Source organism: Triticum urartu, chromosome 3, assembly GCF_003073215.2.
Source record: "Triticum urartu cultivar G1812 chromosome 3, Tu2.1, whole genome shotgun sequence".
In the NCBI taxonomy this organism is placed as follows: Eukaryota; Viridiplantae; Streptophyta; class Magnoliopsida; order Poales; family Poaceae; genus Triticum; species Triticum urartu.
Genome location: NC_053024.1, coordinates 47,331,203 through 47,350,312, shown reverse-complemented (window position 1 = coordinate 47,350,312; position 19,110 = coordinate 47,331,203). Strand labels below are relative to the sequence as shown.

General features: G+C 43.3%; 2 protein-coding genes across 2 annotated transcripts; both read left to right on the top strand.

Annotated features, from left to right (window-relative positions):
• The first annotated feature begins 769 nt into the window (after positions 1-769).
• On the top strand, positions 770-4,940 carry LOC125542699. Its single transcript, XM_048705852.1, has 14 exons — positions 770-966; positions 1,199-1,278; positions 1,410-1,478; positions 1,584-1,665; positions 1,906-1,973; positions 2,199-2,300; positions 2,871-2,960; positions 3,049-3,123; positions 3,262-3,294; positions 3,374-3,454; positions 3,607-3,660; positions 3,741-3,812; positions 3,889-3,963; positions 4,467-4,940. Exons 1-14 carry the CDS (start codon positions 930-932, stop codon positions 4,608-4,610), a joined length of 1,062 nt encoding a protein of 353 aa, XP_048561809.1. The 5' UTR covers positions 770-929; the 3' UTR covers positions 4,611-4,940.
• Positions 4,941-14,172: 9,232 nt separating this feature from the next.
• On the top strand, positions 14,173-18,895 carry LOC125542698 (sphingosine-1-phosphate lyase). Its single transcript, XM_048705851.1, has 15 exons — positions 14,173-14,698; positions 14,825-14,870; positions 15,148-15,299; positions 15,434-15,493; positions 15,980-16,204; positions 16,309-16,450; positions 16,526-16,576; positions 16,654-16,745; positions 17,005-17,131; positions 17,245-17,260; positions 17,617-17,724; positions 17,817-17,871; positions 18,217-18,363; positions 18,455-18,533; positions 18,608-18,895. The coding sequence occupies exons 1-15, from the start codon at positions 14,502-14,504 to the stop codon at positions 18,728-18,730; spliced, it is 1,620 nt and encodes a 539-aa protein (XP_048561808.1). The 5' UTR covers positions 14,173-14,501; the 3' UTR covers positions 18,731-18,895.
• Positions 18,896-19,110: the final 215 nt, after the last annotated feature.

Here is a 19,110-nt window from a genome sequence, read left to right as displayed (position 1 = left end):
TCAAAGATGGTGGGGTTAGATGGGGATTGCTTGGGAAGCAAAGAGTAAATACCTCAATTCTTGAGGTGGCCAAAGACTACTTTTTTGAATTGAGCATCCCAAGATAAGAGGCGGGGGAGGGGGAAGGAGGCAGTGGACTCTGCTGAACTACATGTAGCTCGTTTATGACATTTACTATTTGGATTAAAGTTATGAACATGATTCATTGAAAATTGGCAGAAGGATGTCATGAATTTGTAAACCACACAAACACACACTAGCCAGGGGACTCGCTCCGCCGAACAAGCGGCTCTTCCATCACTGCCGGAAAGAAAGTCATGAGGCACTCTCCCGCGGAGATGAAGACACAAGCATTCCACATGCATGCAATAGCTGTAACCCACATGACCCGAGGTCCATGTCGTCGAAGTTGCAAAGCTCTCGGGGTCGCCTCCAAAACCTCCACTGCTCCAACACGCCTTGCGCACTCAGCCGGTACCGCCTCTGAGGTCATCGCCCCGACATACCACTACAGAGACGTGCGTTGTACGTGCATGCTTACTAGTGCTGGCAAAAGTGTAATAATCGGTCAACGATTTTTTTTGAGGGCACGAATTTTATTTTATCTGGGCCCATCCGTCCATTCGATCCAATATGTAGTGGCCCATCCTTTTCTCCCCCAGGCCCGGCCCGGCCCTGCCCCGGCCCGCGCGAGCGCGTCGTCTGCCCTCGCAGCATGTCCACCCCTCTTCTCCCCTTGCGAAAGAAAGAAAGAAAGACAAAAACAAAACCCAAAACAAAAAATAAAAAATAAAACAAGAGAGAGAGAGAGAGAGGGAGGGCGGAAGGCGCAGTGGAGCGACCCGAATAACCCTAGCTTCTTCCTGGTCCTCGTCGTCGCCGTGGCCCTCACCCGCCAGCCACCCGGCCCGCGCCTCGATCCCGCCGCCATGGTGCTCGGCAAGATCGCCATCGTCATCGGCTCAGGTCACCCCCCCTCCCCCCCCCCGCATCGATTGTTCCCCCTTCCCCGTCCCGCGTGCCGAGCCGCATCGATTTAGCCTCCCCCACGTGAATCCCCCTCCATCCCAGTGACGCGCCGCGAGCTGATTGCCCCGTGCCGATTACGCCCGCTCGCTCGCTCGCGCGCGCGCTCCCCGTGTTGCTAAGCTAGGCAGGCAGCTGACGGAGTGGTGTCTGTTTGTATGTATGCCTGCAGGGATCATCGGAACCATGGTCACCGGCGGCGACGGCAGCAAGCTTCCGGACCTCAGGGACGTGCTCTCCTTCTCCTTCAAGGTGCCGTAATCGTATCCATCCATCCATCCATGGCCGCTGCCTGTGTCGATTCGATGAGGATCCCCCGTTCTGTTCTGTTATGTTATATTCACCTTCACCATCTCACCCCCTCCCCTCTTTGTGCCATCCAGTTCATGAAGCAGGACAAGAAGGAAGGCTCGTCCAACGCCTCGCCGCAGAACGACCTCTTGTTGTCTCAGGTCTTCTTCTTCATCCGCCTCTTTATCATAATATCCCCAAATATGCTTGCTTGCTGTATGCAGCACAGACGCTAACCCGGCCAGTCGATCGACCTCGCGTTTCAGGTCAACTATCTCAGGGATCAGCTCCAAGCATTGTCCCGTGAGGCTCAATGCCCGCAGATTATCAATGTCAATGGCGGACCAGGTTTGCTGCCCGCTTCCTCTCTTCCATACCCAAATCATGTGTGTCCGTAGCTCAAGTAACCATGTCTTCTTCGCCTTTTATGCGATGTGCCCTGTTGCATCAACCTATGTGAACCAAGTTATCAGAGAATATGCTCATTATGTGCTGTTTGTCACTTCAATTTAACTTGCTAGGAACCGAATTGAATTGGTATCATATGTTTTTCTTTATATCGGCTGAAGTAAAATCATTCTCTTGCAGGCGCTGGTGCTTATGGTTTAACTTTTATTGCTGTTGGAGCCATTGGCTATTTATACATAAGATGGAAGGTAAACATCTATCTCCCTGTCAACTTGGTGCAAGGATAATATGTGTTAACAAATTAGAAAATAAAGTTATGTTACACTGTCCTACAGGTGGCTACTTTTCTTTCTTGTCATTTTAGATTCTTAGTGTAGTGGTCCGAGATTGCAACCTGAGCTCATCCTGTTCCCACTCTGATGTTTGAAGTTCACCATTGGCACTTCTCTTGAAGCTAACCCGCTAATTTACAGGGATGGAAAATTTCTGATATGATGTTTGTCACCAAGCGTGGCTTGGCTGATGCCTGCAACGTAGTTGGCAAACAATTGGATCAGGTTTCGGAAAGTGTTCATGTAAGTTTCTTTGTCCTAGATTCACTGGAATATTGTTATTAAACCGCGTGACATTTCCAGATGACAGGTGCAAGGATGCCATAGTGCTGTCACTACAAAATGTATTATAGTAAAGTTGCATTATAAGATTCATCTAAGTAATTAATCATCCCAGTCGGTGACATATTGATGAAGCTTATGTCTTAAACTATGCCAATTTCTATTAGGACTAGTACATTAAACTTTGAAATATAGCATGTCAGAAATTGCTCAGTTAAAACAGCTAAACACATTGTACATCCAATATTTTTATTAAATGGCAAAACATTTTTCTTGCATTGTTGTTTATCTGTTTTTCTTATGCCACATGATGTAGACGTACATTTCCGGTTTACGTGTCTGCACCTACAAAATTTGCATAATTCTACTTTGTGCTTGTATGCATTCAGAAGAGGAAAAGGCACACAAACAGAAATGATGTTTGGATAGGTCTCACATATTTCTAACATTGTGTTATATGTTAGCTTTATTCGCGCTGACTCTCATTTGTTTTAACGAAAACTATATTTATTTTCATTCTGCTGATATCAGGCTTCAAAAAAGCATTTGGCTGGAAGGATCGACCGAGTCGATTGTAGTCTAGATGAATGCCACGAAATTATTGAAGCCACAGGGAAAGAGGTTTGAGAAACTTGCCCGCATATTTGTTGTTTCCAAGCTTTAGTGTATTTTAAAAGATGCTGATGCAAAAATAATACGTATTTCACAGGTTACAGTAATACATGGAGATCTAAGTGCCTTTCAGGAGGAAATACAATCAGTTCACCATGTTGTCCGCACTCTGGTAAGTAGTGGAGTAGTACCTTTCAGGCGTGCACTGTACATGCTTGTATCTCTGTGTTCAATACTTTAATATAATCTCTTCCCCTTAGAGTAGGACTTCTAGTAGTAAGTGCAAACTAAATCTCTTGCCCTTTTGCAGGAGACAAAGCTTGGACGCCTTGCATATACTCAAGTAAGTAGAAATTCCTAGCCCACAGTTTGTTTTTCTGTAGAGGTTATGTGCCGCTAACCTTTTGACTGAAATATCTCAGGATCACACAACACGAGGAATACATGAGTTATGTGAGTTCACTAAAAGATTGGATCGGAGTCCGAAAGCCGATACTCTTAAGGTAAGTCCCGAGAATATATCTCATACCTTATTCCCTATAGTGTACTTATTTTATTGTGCCAATTTTCATGATGCGTCTATGGCATGAGGCCTGTTGGTTCGAATGTTGTGTTCTTTGTGAATACTAATCTTGTAAGCAAAATCATTTTTCAGGTCACAGCATCAACTCCTCTCCCTGCAATCGAGTCTTCAGAAGGAATTACTAGGGTAACTTCATTCACTCCTTTTTCCAGTTTCAGTATAGTTTTGATCTTCACAGGCTGACCCTTTTCTCTTTCTTACTACAGACTGCTTCGTTGCCGTCAGGTTCAGAACCCGTGTCTCCTGTAGCTCAATCACCTAGAGCAGATCCACCTAAGGTCAGTTTCAATTAAATATCTTTTTACAACACATTTTGGCCTGGTCTATTGCATCTAATATTTTAATGTTGTATAGGTTCTGCGTTCGTCTACAGCCATATCAGCATCAGGACTGAGTATGCTAGCTGGAACTACAGCAATACCTAAAAGGGTAAGAGCATTTCTTTGCATTTTGTTCATTAGGGCTTCTTATGGTCTGTTGACACTTTCCACTTGAAGAAGATGGTGCGATCTGCCTAATGATTGTTGTACACAGTGATGTGACATTCTGCCTGAAAGTACTAGCCGTGAATATTGGATATCTATAGCATTACATTCTGAACCTAATTTTGGTCTGCTAACTCTAGTTTGCTCTTCCATGTTAATCAGAATGTGGTGATTTTTTTAATAAAAAACATATCACTCCTTGAGTGACAGCTTGTACGGGCTGTAGAAAAGAATAACCTTAAGAAAAATGTACTTTGTGGATGTATTATATGTTGTGGAACTTTGACCCCGGCGCCGCCATCTTTTTAACATGGTAGGTTGGACTATCTATTTGTAGATAGAATATGTTTGTACGATTCTACCAGCTGTTTTTAGTAATTACAACATAGAGTACCTTGGTTAAATCCAAACCGAATGCAACTGAAGCTCTTGCTGTTTACTCTCTAGGCTGTGATCAACCGGGCAACTTCGATGAAGGAAGGAGTGCCGACCCCCGAGGCGCCAAAGGACACTTCAAGCACAGCAGCAACACTCAAGAGACCTGTTTCGAGTTCGAGCCGGTTCGGTTTCCTGCGGGGTTTCGCCAGCTGAGGGACAGGCGAACGAAGATGATTTACTACCTATGGCACTGCCTTGCTGTGGTTTGTGCCAAAAGATAGCACGACATCCCAGTAACCTTTTTTATTACTTGTAACATTTATCTATCTATCCATCTAGCTAGATATGCAGGGCAGGTAAGTTAGTAGAAAAACATGGCAGCCGGCAAAGGAAGGGGAATTTGCTTTGCCAGACAATTTTTTGTAGAAAGCAAAATATGTATGGCGGAGATACGAGGGGTGGTGATATGATGGCAAGAGATGCGTTAAGTACACTGTCATTGTACACTGTCATTTACTCGCATGGTTAATTTTGGTGAAGCAAGGATGATGTATACGAGGTTTCTGATCTCGATATCACTGGATATTACATGTAGCTGCATCTGGAAGATGCAGGGGACTGCTACTGTAGTAAGCATGGGCAAGCAAGAATGTGGCTGATAAGAAAAGTAGTCCTGTTGGCTGGTGGTGTTGCTCTACCACCATTCTGTTGCTGATGCTTTGCACCATGAATAAAATCAATCTGCTCAGTATGTTTTGTGCACCTGATTATTGCTGTGGTTCTGTTGTGTGTGTGTTAATTCAGAAATACTTACATTCATGGTCGTTTGATGAAGAGTTCTTTCTATCTCTTACGGATATCAATTAGTTCGGTTGGTGGTTGTGGTCAATCTAGAAACTGTTATCTCTCGGTTGTCTAAGAAATAGCAAAACCGTTGATCATAGTACATGCGTGCAAGAAGCCTCCCTTCGGAGCATCTTGTGTCGGAGTGCCGAATTAATTAATTAATTGTGCATGGAAATGTGAAAAATACAGAAGTGTTCGACTTTGATGGACACTGGGAAGGTGTTAGTGCATCCAAAAAAAGAAAAAGGAAGGTAGCACTAGTGAACGGGTGTTAGTTACAATATGAATGGAGGTTATACATGTAGCAGCAGCAGCAGCTACAAGAGGGATATAGACGAGAAAAACATTTGGTTGGACGGAGCACTAGTTACTCAGTGATGGGATTAGTTTTCTCTGTTAATATTCAGATATTGGCATCTTTTTGTTAGTTGCATGAATCTCAGTCATATTTGAGCTTTCTGATGGACAGTATACATGTAGCTGCAGCTACAGGAGGGATATAAGTAGATGAGAACAAGTTTGTGTTGGAAGGAGCACTAGATTAGTGATGGAATTAGGTGTTCCTTGTCTTTTCGGGTCATGCTATCAAGACACGACGGTCCATATCCATTATTGTAGCCAATGTGCTACCTTTTTGAACAACAAAAGGCGCACGAAGCGCCAAACTTTCCATTCAGCTCAGCTCAATAGCAATGTACAGCATGAATTACAAAGCCCTTAAACTCGAAATTAGAGAGGAGAGAAACTACAGGGCAAGCCATGTTCCTGTGAGCCGAAGCAAAACAACATATGTCAGGTTCTACATTTGATGTAAGAACCTGATGAGCGACGTTGTGAGCAATTCCATTAATTTCCCTGGAAATATGGAACACTCTAGGTTGAAGGTCTGAAGAGTAGCAGAAGAAATCAGCTAAAACTTTCCTGATAGTCCAAGGGGTAGCAGTTTCAGTAATCTTTCTACTAGCCGCAAATGAAGCCAAAGAGAGACAGTCTGTGAGGAAGGTCGGCTGGCTGATGTTGAGACATTTAGCTACTTTTGCAGCCAAGAGAAGAGCTAACGCTTCAGCCTGCAGAGGAGTACTTGTAATTGATGTGGAAGCTTGAATCTGCACGCTGACTTCCTTCTGATCGTGCGGCAAAGAAATGTAGATACCAACTCCAGTGGCTGCTGTTCCCTGCAATAAACCTGAAATTTTTTTGCACTTAAAAGATGCATCAGTATATACTTTCGGTCCCGTGATAAGAAGATCTGATTTAAGCGTTTGTCCCTGCAAGGGAAGTTGATTAGTATAGGTTAAGATACAACTGAAGTTTTGAGGCTGATGGTGTGAAGAACTGTTAAGCAGATCACAGAAATCATTAGATAGAGAAGTAGCAGCAATATTAACTTGGTGAGGGGTAGCTTTCTTTTTATTAAAAAGATAATCATTCCTCGCTTTCCAAAGACACCACATAAAATTTAGAATGTTGACAACAGAAGCATGCGGATGGTTCATATTAAGTAAAGCAAGAATAATACTATGGATATTGGTATATGTTTGAACTAAAGCATCTGTTCTGATGAACCAAGGATGAGAAAACCAAGCAGCTCTAGCGAAGTCACAAAGAAAAAACATGTGAACCTCATCCTCTTGCTGACCACATCTGCAAAAATATTGAGAAATATGTGCGGAAAAGCGCCCAACCCTCAAACATGTGGGAAGCGCTTTCCTAAGGAGTCTTCAAGCGAAAGTTTGAACTCTGGGGATCATCAACTTTTGCTTCTAAATCAACTTGAGAAGATTTTTCATCTGCAAAGAAACTTGGGAAGGAGTATTTCTTGGATTGGCATGAATATCCTGCAAACACAATTTATAAGTGGACTTGGAAGAACAAGTACCATTAGGAGTTAGATCCCAACATAATATATCCGGGCAATCTTGGTGAATAATGTCAGTTTGAATGATAACAGTGGCTAGAGGCTGTTGAAAGAGAGAGTTAATGAGGTCATTGTTCCAGACTTTCTGACCCGGTATCCAAAGGTCCTTAACAAGAGAAGGATATATGTATCCTGAAGGCTGAATAATAAGATTGTCATGAACAGAAGCCCAAAGGGAACACCAAGGGGTACTCCAAAGAGATATATTCCCTTGCGTGAGTTGGTAAAAAGAGTGATCTTTCAGTTTAGGCAACATTTTTAAAATGGATGACCAGAAAGCAGATTTTGGAGTAGTAGAAATAGCAGTCCAAATAGAGGCATCATGGAAGTATTTAGATTTGAGCACAAGATGAAGGTGGGAGGAAGGGTCTTTAGCAAGCCTCCAAGCAGCTGCAAGAAGTAAGCCCTCATTAATTGCTTGCAAGTTCCTAATGCCAAGACCACCTTCCAGTTTGGAATTGCAAATGTCCTTCCAAGCCCTAAGACAAAGGCTCTTGTTAGAATTATTCTCTCTGATTCCTGTCCACCAAAAGTTCCTTATAATAGCAGTGAGTTTGGCTATAAACTTTTTGGTAAACAAAATATTAGACATGTAGTACACAGGAATAGCAGAGAACACAGACCTAATGAGCTCAAGCCTAGCAGCATGAGAGAGCATATTAGCTTTGTAAGCAGGCAATTTATTCAGAAATTTATCAATAACAAAGTTGTAAGTAGCAGTTCTATTTTTAGCAGGAAGAATAAGCGGATGACCAAGATGGGTGAAATTGTTATCCATGATAGAAACAGGAAAAACTTGCTTAATCTCTTGAATAGTGGTTTGACTAACATGAGTACTAAAAAGAATAGCAGATTTGGCCCAATTTAGTGTTTGACCTGAAATATAACAAAAGTGATGGATGAGTTGAGCCATAGAATTTGCTTCCTGCATAGTGGCTTGACCACAAACCAACAGATCATCTGCAAACAACAGAGAATGAATAGAAGGGCAATCTGGACCAAGTGAAATACCCTGGAGATGATGAGAAGCTAGAGCTTCATTAAGAGCAACAGATAATTCATTGATAGCAATAACAAACAAATAAGGTGACATGGGACAGCCTTGACGAATACCTCTGAAACTTTTAAATTTATGAGAAGGCTGCCCATTAATAAGCACAGAGAAAGTAGGAGAAGAAATGCAAGCATGAATCAAATTAATGAAATGACCATGCAGACCTTTACGTGCAAGAGCAGACACAATGAAACTCCATTCAAGATGATCAAAAGCTTTAGCAAGATCTATCTTGAGCATGAAAGCATGATGATTCCACGATTTTAGAGCGAAGGAGTGAGTAATCTCTTGAGCAATAATGATGTTATCGCTAATTCTTCTACCCTCAATAAAGGCTTGTTGTGCCGGATCAATATAGTCCGGAAGATGAGGCTTAATCCTATTAGCCAATGATTTCGCAATGATTTTGTAGACAACATTACAAAGGCTAATGGGACGATAATCCATAGGAACTTGAGGAACTAACTTTTTTGGAATGAGAGCAATATTAGTGTCATTGATATGAGGAGGTAAAATACCAGTTTTATAAAAGGTAGTCACAAGTTGAGTAACTTCCTCGCCAATCCAATCCCATGCTGCCAGGTAAAATTCAACATTAAATCCATCCGGACCCGGAGAAGCATTCAACTTCATATCTTTGAGAATCTGCAAAATCTCATGTTTATCTGGAAGAAAGTAAGTAGGATCCAAAGAGTTGTCAGGCAAACGAGTACTAAGAAAAGGCCTTGCAGTGTTATTGTTTGGCGAAGAGAAGATGTATCTAAAATAATTGACAAAAGTATTAGTGATAGCACTAGGTTTAAAATGAAGCACATCATTCTCATCCTTAATGGAACAAATAGTATTTCTTTTTCTTCTTTTGATCACAGCCTGATGAAAAAACTTAGTATTACGATCACCAGCAGTGGCCCAACCCTTCTTACTTCTCTGTTTATAAAATTGATTGAGCTTAGAGAGAGTTTGTTCATACCTAAGAGTGAGAGAGCTTTCCAAAGTGTGATTTTGCTGCTGAATTGGAAGCTGCTGAATCCGATTAATACTGGACTCAATTTCCAAAAGCTCTTGCTGGAAGGGCTTTTTCTTCTTACACCACTTCTTCAAAGAACCTGCCAAAGAAGAAGACTTTGCTATAAAAGAGGTAAAAGTGCAATTATTCCAAGCAGATTTTGCAAAGCTAGTAAAGTCTTTTTCAAGCAACCACCAGTTTTCAAATTTAAAAGTTTGTCTCGGCTTAAGAAAATTACCGTCTGTAGAAACGAGAATGGGCGCATGATCACTAAGAATAATAGGTAAGTTGAGCACTTTAGAATTAGAATAATGCGCACACCAGTCAGAGTTGACAAGGCATCGGTCTAGACGTCTGTAAATAGGATTAACAGTATGCTGTTTGTTACGCCAAGTGTACGCAGGACCACTAAAACCAATATCAAAAAAACCACAATTTTTAACAAGGGAACGAAAAACAGACATGCGATAATAATTAACACTACCATTACAACCATCTGTATCATACAAGATGTCATTAAGGTCTCCAATACACATCATGGGTTTACCCAAGTTATCATGCACAAAAGCAGAAACTTGACTCCAAATAGCACTAGTCTGCCTATGGTAGGGGTCACCATATATACAAATCAAACAAAAGTGAACACCCAAGGCTAGATGAACTACATTAGCTAAAATATAATGAAAGGAGGCACTATGAACAGACACATTGAGTTCATCATTCCACATAAGCCAGAGCCCTCCAGAGGCTCCTCTAGAAGGAACAACAAAACTATTAGCAACATCAAACCTATTAACAAGATCAACCGACCGAACCTTGGAAGATTTGATTTCGGAAACAAAGGTTATTTGAGCTTTAGTAGAACGAATCAGATTGGCCAGAAATAGTATACGTTCGCCAATGTGCTACCTGGAAATGAAAAGTAAGACCGCACCAAGGTAGCTTGGCAAGTATAAATAGCCTCCCTTGGATGTTATGTATGCTTCATCGGTCGATACATAGATCATTTTAGGTGGAGCAAGAAGGAGGGAGCATGGGGAAGAAGGGGGTTGTCCTGGCGGCACTGCTGCTGGTGATGGTCAGCATGGTGGTCGTGATGACTGCCGACGGCCAGGGCGTCGGTGGCGAGGTCCGCAAAGCGGCCGAAGGAGTCGGGACGGGCGTGGACACCGCTGCTCGGGGCGCGGGAGCAGCCGTGAAGTCGGCGGCTGAGGGCGTCGGCGAGGTCGTTAGCGGTAGCTGCGTCGGTGACCAGTTCGGGTCGGCGGCCCAAGGAGCCGGCAAAGGAGCAGAGTCGGGCGCGGGCGGCGGTGCTGAAAAAGCGGGGTCCGGCGCGAGCCAGGGAGCTAAGGGCGCCGGCGAAGGTGCTGATAAATCTTACTCCGGCGGCGGCGGCGGTTCGTTGAGCCTGCCGTGTACCGGGGGATCATCGCCGCCGTGACTGAGGAATAATCCCCGACCATGCCATTGCGAATAATAAAAAGCAAGCTGCTTAATTAGCACGCTGTCAACTGAAACCATGTCTGTCAACATGCCGCTCGATGTATGCCACGCTTGACGCCAACGGGATGTTGTACGTAGTGGTGTCACTGTTTGTGCGCGCCCCTCTCGTGCCTTCAGAGGAAGATATCACATGATACTACCATATTTCAAAAATCAAATCTAAGCGTTTTGTGAATGGTCACGATCATACGAGCCATTCGGCAGATTTGTATTCTTTTCCTATATGTCCACTCATGCGAGCTAGGGAAGAAGTTCGGGGGGCAAATGGTAAACACATGTGGACTTGAGGGGCCAAATACTTTTTTTCTTCTCATCTAAGCTCTCTAAAAATCTTAAACACATTTTCCTAAAGCCCATACGTACAACGGCCCCTGTAAGATGCGACCTTGCGTAGCGGCTTTGTCCATTCGGATGCGGCCGTCTTCGATGACGGAATCAATAAGCCTCCATTTGGTTGCAAAGTATTTTTAAAGTATGTCAATAATACCACAGTATCTTAGGAAACTGTAGTTTCAAATATTATGAGGTGTTTGATGCTAGTTAAAACTGTAGTATTATAAACCATGGTATCCACAAAACCATGGTATTTTTGCAGTATTAAAAAAAAAGGTCTGGACACAACCAAATAGTACCCCTTAATACTTTGATTGTCAAACACATCACTGTTTTCACGATACTCTAAAAGACTGATGTTTTCATAAACCACGGTATTCGATGTCCTCTGCACAAAAAAACTGCAGTATTGGAATACTAAGGTTTTTAAAAAGCATTGCATCCAAACAGAGCCTAAGACGCGTCGCCTCTTCCAGTGGTACAGCTCCAAAATTTGATAAAAGAAAAAATAACTCGTCTTCTCTCTTTTTAGCACTTTGTTGCATACATTTTCGACAAAGGCTTATACACATTGTAGCTTTGAGCACTTTATTGCATATGTTGTCCCCTAGACATTTGAACATATATGAATCTAGTTGTGAAATGCAATGCAATTATGAGATGAATGTGCTTATACATTATGAAAATATTATGGATGTGCATTTGGTATGCTGCTAAAATGTAATAAAAATAAAATGAAAATAAAAGTGAGGTACGAACAATTCTGTTAAGGAAACCGCCTGTAATGTTAGTGTATAGGAGGAAGTTCCATCGGAACAACCGCATGTAATGTTAGTGTATAGGAGACACTTCCATCAGAACAACAACCTCTAGACATCCTAGCATTGGAAGCGGTATGTCAACCAAAACCGCTTGCTATGGGATATCATTGCAGGTGGTTTGAAAACTGCCTCCGCTATGCCGAGTATCAGCGACACATGCTTGGAGACAGAACGAGGAGCCGCCAGAGGCCCATGTACCAAAACAGCCTCCAGAGCCCAATTTTTGTCCTAGTGTTCTCTAGTCCCTGTCTTCCGCTGGCGGAGGCGACACATTTTATCGGTTCCTGTCTGAAGAGAATTTATGACCTTGCGTAATGGTTTTGTCCATTCGAATGTGGCCATCTCCGATCATGCTCACGAACAACTATATTGCTCCTAGTGACGCGGCCCCAACCTGCTAATCAAATCTAACAGGGTGCACGGTTGGCGGGTTTTAGCCTTTGGGCGTAACTCCTGTATTTGGCCGTCCCCTGCTCGGTGTAGTGGGTGGAGTTTCACATATCCCTTAAAAGGATTCTGCAAAGGCATATCTGATGACTCTACTTCTGCTCGATGTACGGTTTTGGCCGTGTCCACAATGCCCCATGCGACTTGCCTTAAATTAGCTCTACATGGGCGGGCAAGATTCTTGGCGTCATGGGACCAGTGCTCCATGCCCGTTATGTTGGGCACCATCGGCCTTGATGGAAGGCGCCCCTTGGCATTATTCGACATCATGTGTTGCACATACATGATTCCAGTCGCGTCGATAGGTCCACGACAGAACTGTGTGCGAATACGGTTGTGCGATGGAGGATCGACATGTGGTGGTAGCATGGAAAACTAATTGAGATGTAGGCTTCAAGTTAAGGGGTGGGCCGATATTATATACCCAACAGTGGGCAGGATCGAAGGCCCCATGCTCTGACAAAGCAATATATATATATATATATACATACATATATATATATATATATATATATATTTGAATAGGTGGGGCTCTTTGAGTAGGGTCTCGAGTGTTAGGGTTAAAACTCTAGGTTCAACCTTCGTCAGTTGAACCTAGGAATGACAACGTCGACGCGATATTCCCTTGTTGAAGATATTGCATGATGATTGATGGTTGAGGTTTGCTGCAACTTTTTGCCTTTACTTTTTGTGCTATGTGCATTCTCCTCATGTCTTGACTAGCTCTTGATATTGTGTTGTTGTAAAGGCAAGATGTAATTGGTATTCTCTCAACGTTAATTTATTCCCTTTATCGAAAAAAATAAAAATTCCCTTGCATTCTACACGCACGCAGGAAGGGAGCACTTCCTTCCGAGGAGGAAATTACAACACGGCATAAATTTAGAATACAAAACTGTAACTATGGTAGATTTTTACTGATCTTTTTAGAAAAGGAGGATTACCCACGGCCTCTGCATCAGAGTGATGCATGCAACCCTTTTATTATTAAGCCGGGCAACAACAAGAAACGTAGTAGTGTTACCACGACATCCGATGGATGGGGCCCACGGGAACAATGGCAAGAGACGAATCACGCGCACCGTCATTTACTCGCGTGGTTAATTGTGTGAAGGATGATGTATACCCCCTCTACCCGGATGTACATGGCCTAATACACATCCCGATACTTATGTTGATCGTCGGTAAGATGAATAATATGTGAGATGTACGCCATAAAAAACGTACTACCTTCGGAAACTCCTTTCACCACAACACACACACACACTATATATATACTTGGTCTAAGTATCGGTCAAAGTAAATGTCAGAGTATGTATTATTAGACCTTATATATTCCGATGAAGGGAGTAGGAGGTTTGTGACCCTGGATATCACACGCGGTTTGTGGTTGATTTAGTGTAAAAATGAATGGCCTTGACTCCGGTGTCACCTTCTGAAAATTGCATCACATTTGTAAGTAGGTAAGCAACGCATACCTTTTTAATGTTCGTTGTACTATCATGATTAAATATGGATAGATCGATAATTTTCCAAAAAAAAACAACGCATACTTTTGTTGACCCGGGGAGAGAGAGAGAGACGTGGCGGTGGCGCCTCGCTCTGTTGGGTCTTCCGTCCGTCCCCGGCCAGCCCAAGACAAAAACAGAGCACCCATCCGTCCACAGATGGAAGAGTGGGAGCCAGTCCCGAGTGCTGATGCAGCAGTATCAGCCGCCAGCACCACAAACAGGAGGCTTCTAGAAGACTAGACCAGAGGACGAAGCTTGCCCGCCTCAGCAAGCAACGCAAAATCAAAGCTTCCAGAAATCGACGGCATTGATTGCCCTCGCAGGCCACAGCACGGATCGCTTGACCATACATGGCACGCAGCAATAAGCACAAGGATTATGTAAAGTTTTCATTGCAAAAAAGCTGGATTATCATACACTCTTCCCCTGTTTATATACGCTGACACGGCGACCCGGACCATCTTCCTCAATCTCAGTCCAGAGTCTCGGAAGGTCAGCTCCTCGGGCCATCGTCGGCGTCGTCCCTCCTCTTTGCCGCCCCCCTTCCTCTGGCTACTGGCAGTGCCAGTACTAGTACTACCAGTAGTATATAACAATTCAATCCCGTCCACCAACCACACCAAGAACCGCGAGCGAGCGAGCTCGGGATCCGGCTTGAAATTGCCATGGAGGCGGCCGCCGAGCTGGCGCAGCGCCTGCGGGCCGCGGCCAACGAGCGGCTGGCGGGGCAGGAGCCGCTCCTCCTCGTCGCCGCGCCGCTGCTCGCGCTCCTCGCCGCGCGCGCCGTCCACGCCGCCGCCGCCGACGTCGCCGACCGCGGCCTCCGCACCGTCCTCATCACCCTCGCCATGGCCGCCGTCAAGTACGTATCTCTTCTCGCTTATCTTTCTCATCTTCATCCTATTCAACGCTGCCCGACTATAGCTACTTCAGTTCATCTATCCAATCCAATCTAATCTGCTCCGCTCCGCCGCGCGCGCGCCCGCAGGTTGGTGCCGGGGGTCAGCGGGTACATCGCCGCCGAGAAGAGCAAGGTAACCAATCAACCACCACTACGGATTAACCATCCGCCCATTCCATCCCATCCCATCCCAACCAGCAGCAATCGAACAAGCAATCTTGGGTGGACAATAAGCAAGAAAATATCTCGACATAATTCAGAAAGAATCTTGGATAAGCAAGCCAATATCTTCTTGCACTGTTGGAAATAGACAGACAGCACACGCATCTCACAGTCAGCTGCTGCCGTGCACGCCACATCCATCCACGCTGACATTGGCGACTTAACTGATTGTGCCACTCGTGCTGCAGGTTGTTGAGAAGTTGCAGTCAGGAAGTGCGTCCAGCAAGAAGGACCTGCGAACCGAGCTGCCCGCCGTCGGGATCCCCGACGGGGTCATAGGCGATCTCCAGGCCCTCAAAGACAAGGATGTGAGATGGCAGGGGAAATGCTCGGGCACAGTGTACGTGCACCTCAACGACACGATGAACTCAAACTGCTTTGTGCTCTTACAATTTCAAATCCTACTCTACTGTTTTCACATTTTCTTCTTCATGTCAAATAAGCGTGCCTAACTCTACTCTCTGATTCTTGCAGTTATATCGCTGGGAGCGAGTCTGAAGGCCATTTTTCACTGATAAACAAGGCCTACTCTATGTAAGACCTGAGATTTTAATATATCCTGGCTACTCCTGATATGAACTGTATTTATACACAACCTGTTCATGACATATATTTTGTATCACTTTCCACCTTACATAGAAAATATGTAGCCAATAATAGGCGGTGACGCTTTTTTTAGGTAATGATAGGCGATGACTCTAGCTTATGTGACAAGAATGTCATATTTGTTTTTCAGGGGACACTTTCTTAAAATTTACATGCTGCCTGTATGAAGCAAGATCAGTAAAGAAGCTCCAAATAATATGACTATAGACTATCTGAAAGATTAGTCAGTGAAATATCTACTTCCATGATCAGTAATAGGGATAGCGAATTTGTGATTTGCTTCTTCACAATTAAATGTTTTAAGTTGCAGTGCGGATAGGCCTAGCGCTCTATACCTAACCTTCAGACTCGTACTACATTCTCTGATGACGACTTCCAAATGAATCATGCATAAACATTTCTCGATGTTTTCAGGTTTTCACACACAAATCCACTGCATCAGGATGTATTCAAGAGTGTGGCACAGTTAGAGGCTGAAGTAGTTGCAATGACAGCTGCTTTGCTTGGCAGCAAAGAAAAGGCGTCTGGTGGACAAATTTGTGGCAATATGACGTCAGGCGGAACTGAAAGCATATTATTGGCCGTCAAAACATCACGCGATTATATGCAGTCAAAGAAGGGAATCACAAAGCCCGAAATGTGAGATAGTGATGCATTTTATTTGGTTTCTCAGCCAATACCTTTTTGCTTTGGAACGCATAGCAATTTCCTTGTCTCCATGGTAACAAAAGTTTATTATACAGGATTATTGCTGAATCAGCTCATTCTGCCTATGACAAAGCTGCCCAATATTTCAATATTAAAGTGCGGCGTGTACCTGTGAATAAAGAATTTCTTGCAGATGTAAAAGGATTCAAACGGTGCATAAATGGAAACACCATAATGGTAAGCATCCATTCACCTGAGATTCGAGAGACTAGTATGTGTCGTGATGCCTTTTAACAAACTTCTGTTGTACAGATGGTTGGATCTGCACCAGGGTTTCCCCATGGTTTAATTGATCCTATTGAGGTAATAGCATTAATTGTACTTCTTGCGCTGTTGCATCAGCAAGTTTGGTGGTTGCTTCATAACTCAAAATATTTCAGGAACTTGGGGAGTTGGCTTCACAATATGGTATTTGCTTGCATGTTGATCTATGCCTTGGTGGCTTCGTATTGCCTTTCGCCCGTAAGCTTGGGTACTTATTCTTCTCATATAATAATAAATATTGTTCCAGTTATCTAATGTTCTCTAATTGTGCCCTGACTCCTTGTCAGCAGTACTAATACATGTGCCAACTTTGAAGAAATTCATTAGAACATTTCATGATACATACTTTTAGTATTTTGTATTCTGTGAACTATTGTGCTACAACTTTCAATGGATGTGCTATCCACTATTTTGAATCTTGCTGTCAGCATTAAATGTTATACCTACTTGTCCTTTGCAAAATGCAGGTACCCTATTCCTCCTTTTGATTTTTCTGTCAAAGGTGTTACGTCCATCTCAACGGATGTTCATAAGTATGGGCTAGCTCCAAAAGGCACCAGTACTGTCCTATACAGGAATCATGAAATTAGAAAGGTAGAAATAAGCATGGAATATTTATCTTCACTTTGCTCTGCACATTTCTAACATTTTCTCTCTCTTTCTTTTGTGATTGGCGCCGTCATCTTCAATACTTGCATCAAATTCAGCACCAATTTGTTGCTGGTAAGTCTCCATCTTCTTTGAATTATATAACACAATCGGATCCTGACTTCAACATTTACTCAACTGGACACCGTAATTTCCTTTGTGAAATCAGTAAAAAAACAAAAACATTTTGTAAAATTCCAGTCAATTGTTGGAACATAGTGAAGAAGATTTTGTTATTGGCACTCCCTTTCTCTAAGATATCGACCTGGGCTGCATCGTAGTTGCCTCTGGTAATGGTGGCACACAGCTGTATACTACTCATGCATGTAATTGTTCACGTGTCTGCTAATGTTTGCTTATGTTTACATAGCCCAGTTAACAAATATTAGTACAAAACTAATATAGTGTGTTACTTTTCCTTGTTTGCTCAGTGACTGAATGGACTGGTGGGCTCTATATTTCCCCTACTATGGCTGGAAGCAGGCCAGGTGGACTAGTCGCAGGAGCTTGGGCTGCGATGATGTCTCTTGGATTGAATGGTAACAACTTTATTTAAATATATCAGAGTGGTGGTAGTTCTGTATTAGAACAGCATTCCTGATGTATCCTGGGCCTGGTGCTTGTTTTCCAGGTTATTTGGAAAGTACTGGTAAGATCATGGAAGTCTCAAAGAAGATACAAAAAGGGTAAAGAAAACTGTTTGATTATCGTGCTTGAAAGCCTACTATAAAGTATAAACAGATCTGTATAGAGACTGACAGCACTAGTGTTTTGCAAAAAATAAAATAAAAATTCTAGCATTTTCGCAATAAAAGTTGTGATCTAATGGTCATTTGGAGATTAATATATTCTGACTGACCATACATAAAATATGTATGTTGTATCATTCGCACCTGTTCTGAACTAATAGTCAAATGTCAAATTAATGTTTGTATACCAGATATCCTCGTAAATGTGGAATGACAATGTCTGATTCCTTGTAGTAATTCTCTAATCTTGTAGCTAGACTAACAGTGTAATTGTTTGTGCAGAATTGATGATATCTCAGGTTTATTTGTGATTGGGAAGCCAGACATGACCGTCGTGGCCTTTGGGTCGGACGCGGTCGACATATTTGAGGTAAATGACATAATGTCATCAAAAGGATGGCACCTCAATGCTCTTCAGAGACCCAACAGGTAAATCCAAATTAACCCGATTTCATCCAACAAACCAGCTGTGTTTTCCACGTACCAGTGCCAATCCTGACAGTGCCACTTGGTTCTTCAGTCTGCACATCTGCGTGACGCTTCAACACACGGCTATCTATGAGGAATTCCTCAAGGACCTCGAGGATTCCGTGGACACAGTGAGTGATCAATATGACCTTTTGCTGGTTCCTAGAGAAAGCGAAAACATTGACTATATTGGTGTTGGTTGCAGGTGAAAGCGAATCCAGGGCCTATCAGTGGGGGGATGGCTCCCATCTATGGCGCGGCTGGGAAGATGCCGGACAGAGGCACGGTCAAGGAGTTGCTTGTGGAGTTCATGGACAGCTCTTGCTAACCATTGACTATACCCCATTGGTTATCTCTCTGTAACATGTATGACTGTTGTGTGATCTTCTATATTTGGTTTGGCTGCAAAACAGAAGGCACACAATGCCTCCAATACAGACATGTATCTATGTATCAGTTACATTGGTTGCAATAAAGTTACATTTTCAGCCTATTGCTCCTATATACTTCCTTGCTCTCTCTGACAATCACAATTATGACCAAGTTTCGGTGTTATATTTACCAGCCCTTTCCAGTTTCCTGAGCCATCCTGCATCGCCGCCCTTTTTGCGGACAACTTCTTCCAGCGCAGCTCTAACATCAGCAGGCATTTTGGTAGACGACCCCGCGACGTATACTGCGGCACCAGAGCATAACATGTTCAGCACC

Coding starts and splice junctions, on each gene's coding strand:
- LOC125542698 (XM_048705851.1), top strand. CDS start 14,502: ATGGAGGCGGCCGCCGAGCTGGCGCAGCGCCTGCGGGCCGCGGCCAAC. Junction 14,699..14,824: donor CTCGCCATGGCCGCCGTCAA/GTACGTATCTCT, acceptor GCGCGCCCGCAG/GTTGGTGCCGGGGGTCAGCG. Junction 17,872..18,216: donor TCAAAGAAGATACAAAAAGG/GTAAAGAAAACT, acceptor TTGTTTGTGCAG/AATTGATGATATCTCAGGTT.
- LOC125542699 (XM_048705852.1), top strand. CDS start 930: ATGGTGCTCGGCAAGATCGCCATCGTCATCGGCTCAG. Junction 1,974..2,198: donor ATTTATACATAAGATGGAAG/GTAAACATCTAT, acceptor GCTAATTTACAG/GGATGGAAAATTTCTGATAT. Junction 3,124..3,261: donor ACCATGTTGTCCGCACTCTG/GTAAGTAGTGGA, acceptor GCCCTTTTGCAG/GAGACAAAGCTTGGACGCCT.